Raw genomic sequence first — 9,319 nt, 5'->3', positions numbered from 1 at the left:
CAGATGTCACCAGCAGTGTGAAGGTTAGGATTCTGAACTCGTAACTGGAAGGCTGTGGGTTTCAAAGATGTTATCTGAATTGTCCCAGTAAAATATTCAGCTGAATAAATGAATGCAAATGTAAGCTGCGTGGCATAAGTGTCAACCAAATCAATCTTAAAGTAGTAAAACCTGCAATTTGTCATCTGCAGACTTCACGTTTCTACTGCGAGTTGTTCAGCTGATGTGACTCTTATTAGCTGTTGTACAGATTGCACATATAAAGAATGTGCTCAGGTAAAGATTGAGCAAACCTGTGGTGGGCTACACAGTGCATATTTTAAGGTTCTTCTTCAAATGAATTGCATTTCATTTGAAGAACATTCGTGGAAAGACAACTGATCAAATGGAGTCGCCCATAGCAAAGAAATATAAACGCTTTGTGCTTGTTTATAACCTTGCACGGTAGACAGGATGCGTGGCATTCAGATGCTAGACATCGTAAAACATTTTATTTCTATCATTCATCTTAAAAAGACGGTTTTGAAAAAAAGGGAAGAGCAATAAGAAATAGAATTGTACAAAAATAAATATCTTTACACGCTATATATACATATCTGTACATATTGATATTAGAAAAAAAATACAAGAAACTTGGGTTCCCCCGTTTGCGAAGGATGAGCAAACTGTTCACGCTGACGGTTTGACTACGGGGACGAAGTCTCCGAGCGACAGCCCCGTTTCCTTCCTTCCTCCCTTCATCACAAAGCGGGCTTGGCCTTGGAGGACAGCGCCTGCTTGAAGCGCCGCTTGAGGTCCTGCATGTTGGGGGACTTGGGCCGGGGGATGACGGAGCCCCGGCGCTTCTCGCCCAGGATGCACTGCGCCTGCTGCTTGCACGCCTCCTTGCACAGGTGCGCGAACACGTCGCTGACGTCCTCGTAGGTCTCGCTGGTGGAGAGCTCCAGGAAGACGGCGCCCAGCTCGCTGGCCAGCCTCAGCCCCTCGTGCGCGGGGACCCGCCGGGCGTGCAGCAGGTCGCCCTTGTTCGCCACCACGGCCACGGGCGCTTTGCACTCCGGGTGCGCCTGGCGGATGTGCTGGTGCAGGCACTGAATGGCCTCATAGCTGCAGTAGTCCGTGATGGAGTACACCAGGAGAAAGCAGTCGGCCCACTGGATACTTCGAGCGACCATGTCTGGAATCCGAGCTCCGTCTCCACTCATCTAGCGGGGGAGAACAACAGATCTTGAGTCTCACGCATGTCACCAGCACCCCTGCTCTTGAGCTGGGGAGCTGTGAGCACCCTCCCGGGTCGTGGGGACCAAGACTCCACAGTTCAAGTTCACGGCGAGTGTCGTTTGTACTGTACCCGAGTGCAATGAAAGGCTGACGTGCGTGTTTTCCCCACATGACGAATGACACGGAAGATGACATAACACTGACATAGAAACCGACACAACAAATGAAGTCACGGCTCTTGGAGGCAGGAACGGGGCAGCAGCTAGAAACGCAACCCTCAGTTAGAGAGCGGCTGTGCGCAAAAGTCGCCTGTTGCAGTATTTGCAGTTCAGTGCAAAATGCAAGTGGTGGCAGCGTTTTGGGTTGAGCGCAAAACTGAGGGGCGTATGCAGGGGGTAGAAGGATGTAAGAGATCAGATCTTGGATATCATTAGATAAGGCAATAGGTATTGCAAGCAGATAGCCGGGAATTGCATTTGAAACTACACCACATACAAGTCGCCCAGCTCCGCATAATTTCCTATAGATACACAACACGGGCGCCTGAGATCAGCAGGAGGCGGCACTAGCTTTTGAATGTGAAGAATGCTGTTGTTAACTGGCTGCCACTGCGCGAGTCTGGGGGCCTTTGAACGCTTAAGGGCTCTTTACTCTTACCTGGACGCACGGGGTGTCCTGGATCTGAACAGACAGCGGCGCGCCTTCCAGCTGGACCAGTCTGGAATACAGGTTCCCTGGCCAAGGAAAAGCAAGAGACACACGTTTACTCGCCAATCAAGGTCGCTACTCCTGTGTCACGTTCCTCCGGCATCGAAATGAAATGCTTACCGGTGTTGGGCTCGTAATCGCCGATGAATCTCTTGGTGAGAAACCGCACCACCATGGCTGGGAAAACAGACAGCGAAACACAGCGTCACCGGGGTCCAGAAGCAAGGCACGGTATCAAAACACTCCCGCGTTCCTGGCCGGAGCAAGAAACTCCTTTCTGTCTGAACTACAGCTCATTACACAGAGCTCCGCCTGTGATTACAGTGGGTACAAGTCCCTAGCCCCTGGGGGACCGCTCCTTCAGACCAGATAACCCGTAACCGGTGTAATTAAAAAAAATGCAACTGTCCTACCAAGAATACGTCAATGGAATATCTCGTTTCCTTCTTTTTTTTTAATCGAATAAACAAAGAATGTGATTCAGTTGCACCTACAGGAAGTCTTTTGCCAACCGGCAACACCAACATAATAATTACCTGTTTTGCCCACTCCGCTGGTTCCCAGCACCGCAATCTTAATATCCCGGTGTAAAAAGTAATCCGTTGTCTCCGGAATCGGTGTGAGCAAAAAGTTGTTTGACATGGTCAGCTGGCGCATCGGCAACTCTCCAACGGCGATGGGTAATATTTATTCCAGACGTCTTATGCGTTTGTTCTATCGCTCGCAGAATCCTCCGCGTCGAGGACCTCAGTGGGTGTTTTCTTTCCCTGAGTATGAAAGGAAATAAAATAACCGATCACTTAACCGGCGGTCTAAGAAACTGGGCTTGTCGCCGGTGCCGATCTCTCCTGGGAAGTAGGGCTGTCTGCACCGGCTTGGACCCGGGCGACTTTTTATCTGCTGGCGCTGGCTGCGGCTGGGAAAACGTCCCTCCTATTTTGTATTCGAGGAGCCAATGAAGCCGGGCTGACATCCGAAGTGCGTAAAGGTTTTCTCTGCGCGGAGACGTTACGCATCGTCCTCCTCCTCCAGCGACGGAAAAGCTGGCCGCATCAGCACCCGAGGGCGGGAGGAGTGGACCTCCCCCCCCGCCGCCGTGGGCCGCAGGAGGCCCGCCGAAGCCGAGGCGAGCCCGGTTCGACTGCTGTCGTTAACGGCGATCGCCAGCCTCCTGCTTCCGTTACCCGGCCAGAGTTTTAGCGGCGGGCCCAGCAGATGAAGAGTACCGCCACAGCAAGACATCGGCGCAGGAACGTGGGCGGTGAAAACGTGTGTCTAAAAACATTTCTCAGCGACTTTGGTTTTGTTGCCGAGTGTTAACGCCCCCATTAGAAAACACACGTTTAAAACGACTAAAACGTTTTGATGGTAGTTGGGAAATAGAATGTCCCTTCGATACTTAAAGAAGTATCGGGCATCGTTTCAGTCTTTGATCTCCCTTTCTTTTATATTGAAACGTGACTCGCACTTAATGTGCCTGCCACGCTCCACCTTTCATTCGCGTGAAATTGTGGCCACGTGTCGTGGCCTGTCGCGGAGATTAATACCCCTGCTCCTAGTGACCTCCATCACCCCCGGCGTTTCCCTCTAAACGGACTGTTCCTTTATTCTGTCAGCAAATTTGGTTTAATAGCACATGTACTACTTCTTATAGTACATGTGCTGTTAAACCAAAATGCTACTTGAGGGCACAAAGTTTTATCTCCAGTAGCATGAGTATGTGTATGACACCCTGCTATTTGCACTGGACCCTCATTTTAACATCTCGGTGTCTCTTTAAGTACTTTATTGTTCTTTGGCTGTGTTGTTTAAGTTGATAATGCACCCCTCTTTTCTTGAGCCTAGGTTCTGGAGTGAATGTTTTCTGAACCCCGATGGAATTTTCAACTAGGAAACCATTTTCTTTCATCTTATTCCCTGCTGAAAAGAGAAGAAAAGAAACACAACGTTTCGGCTGTGGAGTCTTCTTTGGGTGTGTGTAATCTGTTGACAAAAAAATGAATAGGACACCTACTTTTCTGCAGGTTCCACTGCCGAAACGTTGTGTTTATTTTCTCTTTTCAGCAGGGAATAAACCTTTACTTGTTCCTTTGCAGCCTACGCATGCTGACGCAGCTCCCTACTCGAACTATTCCAGATAAAATACCACCAGCTTTGCCGAACCACAGACTTGTCATTTTCATCCTCCTAATGACAACAAGATAATAAAACAAATATGATTTATGAAGCAACGGGTCTAAGACAACTGAGTGACTCAAGCCTAGCGCTGTATACTGTTGGCTTAATGCACAACGATCTCAGAACAAGCGCAAACCCACGAAAACATATTATGTTATACTATTATTCGTTATTGTATATTTACACATTGACTAATAACACGGCCTGTTTATTATAAATTAAATGTATCTGATGTCTTTATTTTAAATGGTTTGCAATTATCACAGCAGAGAGTAATTAAAGGTTCATTCGGTGATTTGCGTCAGGGTGTGCAAACTGTACATGAACTTTCCAGATAACAAACCTCGAGATATTTCGGCGTATTTTTTTCCCCAGGTACCAGGAGTCGCAGGAGTGGAACTGCACAGGTGGGTGACAGGACTGCTCTGATGTAGAACAGGCCTGGACCAGATTTCATCAAGAATACATGTCATATCGTTTACCAAACCGCTTTATTCCATACGGTGTTGTGGGAAGTCGGCGCCTACCTGGCCAGCAACGAGCGCAAGGCAGAGTACACCCTGGACGGGACGTCAGTCCATTGCAGGGCAAGTGCAAGCCAATCATACATGGGGACAGTTTGGAGGCCACGGTAAAGGCCGAGAGGGAAATTTGACCCGGACACCGTGATATCTCCCTTCTTTTATCGAGAAACGCCCGGGAATCTTTAATGACCTCGGTTTAACAGCTCATCCGAAAGACGGTTCATCAAGAAGTGATGGAGTTTATTTCAGTGCTAAAGTATATTCTGAAACGGTTTTGCCGGTTTACAAACTAGACGCAAATAACACCCCCCCCTAAACGTACAATAAGATTATATAGCACGCAACAGCTGAAAACGCACGAAACATTGCGTCTAACAAGTTGAGGCCCCAAGTGTCTTCAAATTTCAGTATAATGTCTGTTTAGCTGTCTTGGTGTAGTCATGTGTTTCTTTCCTGGAGTGACATATAATCACATGGCTATTTCAGATCCACTCATGAAAGCACTCGCACAAACAGTTCCGTGCCTTTGGCTTCTCCATCTTTGAAAAGTAATTTGATTCAGGTAAAAAATAAAACAACAACCTCTTATCAATGAAGCGAAACCCAGACGCGTTCAAAGATGGATTCGCATAACATGACATTTTACAGGAAGCGACGCTCAGTTAAAGAAGCAGCGAGGCTGGACAATTAAAAAGATCTGGACGATTCGAAGGAGGGAACAGAGTAATTTGGTAGATAATAAGGAGCAGGAATAGAAAGTAACTTCTGCAGAAACACAGCGGCGAGTTGCCTTAGCAACGGGCTGCAACATAAAGTCCTTCACATATTAAAATGTTTGCTACGTATCAATTCGGCAGTGACTGGTTATTCGGTTTTTCAGCTGTGGTCCCAACGGTTTGCTAATCGGGATCTAACTGAGAAACGGGAACGCAGGAAAGGTTACAAACGGAAGGAAGTCGTTCACATCGTCTAAAGAGGTGTTTGTAGCAATTTGGGTCAAGGCTCTTGTTTCTTAAAAAAAAAAAGCCAGGATATTTTCGGCAGCATGTCCACACCTGTCCTCAGCTCAAATGTCCGTTTGTGTTTGGGTGTTGATTCAGAAGATGTCCAGGGAGTTGACTTTGTCGATTACTCTGAGGGCTTGAATCAGGTTAACTCGCAGCGTTTTCTTTCTGTCTGTCCGTTTTGGATATTCCCTTGAGTCCAATCGTGAACTGGATCTATTCGATTTTCTCCGTACTAATTCCAGTGCAGAAATATCTTCTTTTTCATTTTTTGGACAAAACTGTAAATGATACCCCAGACGAATGCTTAAGAAAATTCTCAGATTTAATTGCAATTCTAGCACTATTCCACATATTACAAAACCCGTTTCAATGGGGAAAAGATATTAGGACGGAGGAGGCTACAAACCAATCTCTTGATACTGAAATAGAGCACTGAACACTGGAAACAGTTATTTTTCACGATCAAGGTGGTGTAAAAACAAAAATAAAAGATTATTCTACTTGCACGCTAACGTCCTTTATTTTCTGTCTGGGCAAACTACGTATTCAGTTATATTAGCAAGCCAGCAAGGAGTGTAACACTACAAACTATTAGGACATACACAGAACTAATTTGAATATATAATATTGTTTGGTGGTGAACAATACGGCCGAAAAACAAACACGCAAAACTGTGGAAACTGGTAACAAAAAACCCACGTTTAATATCCAATTATCAAAATACACCTTTGAATAAATTACAGTGCTAATCCCCTATTGGTTTATATTGTGATAACGTAGGTGCGTCCATTGTCTAATTATGTACTATTACGGAGCACGCCAGCAGCAGAGAATGTGTGTGATAAACACGCTGCGGGCAAATGTTAATATAAGAAACGGTGTCAGTCTAGTATATGGAATACTCAATCCAGGGAAATTCTGGTGATCTGAAAAGAGGTGGACGAGTTTATTGTCTGAGATAGCGTTTACTCACTGTTTTTGTAGGCTTAAGTTTTCATTAGTACCTGTGGCTAAAACCTTGCTGAACAAATGATTCTCTTGTGTATTTACAGTACATGTTCATCATCTGTGAGTGTTTCTATAGTCTATTGTTGTAAAAACAAATTGCCCCTTGGGGATAATAAAGATACTCTCTCCATGCAATTCAGGGTCTCGGGGTGGAGTCGGAGCCTATCCCGGCAAGCTACGTAGACATGCGTACCATGTTCTAATACACCTCGAAAACAAAACTGCACGCCGGTTTACTGAAACACTCATATGTTTGTGATGAACGACTAACAGAGCAACCTCGCTGCCTGCCCAGGTCCGGAGATCGTTGTACAGCACAATTAACCAGCATGCCTCTCTTATTACTGAGGGTGTCTGGCAAAAATAACTTATTAAGTTTCTCGTTACAGTCCAACATAACAGCAGAATGTCGGCACTAGGGAAGGAACACTTCACATCCGGTGAATTTCCCAACGAAGCACTTTGAGAAGAAAGCAAGTTAAAGGGCGAGTCAGACAACAGGTTAGCTGTCACGAATCCTACTGCCCTCCCAGAAACAGACGTGTACTATATGTATATGGACGTAAATAATAATAATATCATCCTTACACGTATATAACACTCTATAGGTACTGGGGACTCCCCTCCTCCACCAGTGTGTAGCACCACCTACAACTCCAGCCATAGTGCACCAGTACGCTCCCCACACACCAGCTCTCAGTGAGAAGAACAGTGATGAAGCCGGTTCAGAGATGGGAATGAATATGAGGCCATGACTGGTAAAGGCCAGGGGAAGGTGGCCAGACACTTAGAACAATTGTAGTGCTAACCCACTGTTGGCTTATATTGTGATAACATAAGTGAATTCATAGAATTCTGAAATGTCTGTCCATCTAAAAGATGTACACTCATATTTCAACAACTTTCCTTGTTTAAGTTGTCATAGTTAGACTAATACACGTCTATAGAAACTGGTGACCTATAAAAACTGCTGGACTGGAAAATTTCCAGGACCGGTGTTAGAGACCCCAAAGGAGAAACTGTGTCAAAACAGCAGGAAAAAAAATTGCAGGATTTTTCTAACCCTTACGTAGCGAGCTGGGGGAAACAGCAGTGTACGCAAGACACAACCCACCGTGACTCTTCAGCAGCTGGAATGCATGTGAGGGATATAGACTCAGCATTACTGGCACCAAAAAAATAGAAATTGAAATAAAACAGATCCCACTTCACCCCTTGCAGAATTCCATTCTCTGAGGTTTTCTGTGTCACTAAGCAAACAATTGCTCAACACATCCCCCACCTGAACTATTAACACGTTTAAATAGCGTTAACCCTACTCTTCTTCTAAAAAAGTGCCCTGTTCAGTTTTTTACAGGCAACTTGACATCCTGGAGCTGAAAAACCAACAGAGGGATATAAACGTTTGGAGTATCTGGGAGATCAGCTGGCTCCGTGGAAAGAATTCATTTCCAACAGTGTCACCCATGATGGTCCCTGATGACAATCACTTAACTACTCATTGTTATCTGCAGCACAGGGCTCTTCTTGAAAGTGTTTCCCTCAGCTTCTACCCTGCATGTGCAAGGAATAAGATAATCTTCCCCTCTCCTGGCAATCAGGGTGGCTGGTGGTGGACTATATACGTCCAGCTACACAATGGACTGTTTTTCTCCCTGGCAGCATACCTTAAATATTAAAACCAATTCAAAGCACTTGGGATAGTGGCTCTGGCCCTCTTGCACAAGATCCACAGAAGGCCTGGAATCAGCTAAATGACACTACGATGATGAACAATGACCTCGAGGGGTATCGGAGGTGCTGTGTCATTACTGCAGCCCATAATACTCCGAATAGCCCCACTGTTTCCATGCCTGGCCTCCCACCCCACAACAGCTGGGGATTCTGACCTTACACTCATTCTCCGAATGTGGATGGGGCTCACTGTGGCTGCATTAGGGTTTCGGATTTTAATTTTTGTTTTTACACCCAGGTGTGCTGCAGATAATGGGACCTGTCTACTCAATGTTCAATATGCCTAAAGATGAAGATATGCAGAACTCCCAACAGCGCAAAACCGACTGTGTTGTAAACGTCTGAGGCCCTCGTATGTCAGCCAGGGAATGGACAACAGAATGATGGAGTGCTTACCAGACCAGCTGCACTACACCCATATTAAACAAATAAAAGTTTTCATTATTCGAAAGCAAGGTTGTTTCCAAGTTCATTACTCTGGAAGTCTGAGCACTGTGCAATTCCAAGATATTTTTCTGAAAAACACCTATCCTCAAAACTCACAGCTGGATACAATGTCTCCCACTGAGTGACTTTACTAGGTTAACTATTGGTATATGTGTAACACCTATTCTATATCTGTGCATATTAGTACTTCCTAAAGGTATAAGTAAAACATTCAACTACATTGACATGAAATTAAAAATGTCACGTCATTATATATGCTGCATCATTTTTACCTTCCAGATAGTTTTCAACTTAGACCCCCAAGTTATGTACCATGGACCCAGGGAACATAAACTGCACATTCCAATTCCCCTCAAAAGGTTCCAGATCTGTAAAGATTACCATCTGCAATTGCTGACAAGTGCTCGCTCCATCCCAGTACCTATTGTGACTTGGTTAAGAAGTCTGAAGACTAAACTCCTAGCAACTCTACGGCAGTTTCTTACAGGGTTG

General features: G+C 45.5%; 1 protein-coding gene across 1 annotated transcript; it reads right to left on the bottom strand.

Moving 5' to 3' along the window:
• Positions 1-475: 475 nt before the first annotated feature.
• Positions 476-3,509, bottom strand: LOC102683850 (ras-like protein family member 11A). The gene is made up of 4 exons (XM_006628018.3): positions 2,466-3,509; positions 2,050-2,106; positions 1,879-1,955; positions 476-1,205 (listed from the first exon to the last, which is right to left on the bottom strand). The coding sequence occupies exons 1-4, from the start codon at positions 2,584-2,586 to the stop codon at positions 741-743; spliced, it is 720 nt and encodes a 239-aa protein (XP_006628081.2). The 5' UTR covers positions 2,587-3,509; the 3' UTR covers positions 476-740.
• Positions 3,510-9,319: the final 5,810 nt, after the last annotated feature.

The sequence above is a fragment of the Lepisosteus oculatus genome, chromosome 5 (genome assembly GCF_040954835.1).
Source record: "Lepisosteus oculatus isolate fLepOcu1 chromosome 5, fLepOcu1.hap2, whole genome shotgun sequence".
NCBI lineage: Eukaryota > Metazoa > Chordata > Actinopteri > Semionotiformes > Lepisosteidae > Lepisosteus > Lepisosteus oculatus.
The sequence above is the reverse complement of the archived record's forward strand: the minus strand, read 5'-3'. Positions and strand labels throughout refer to the sequence as shown.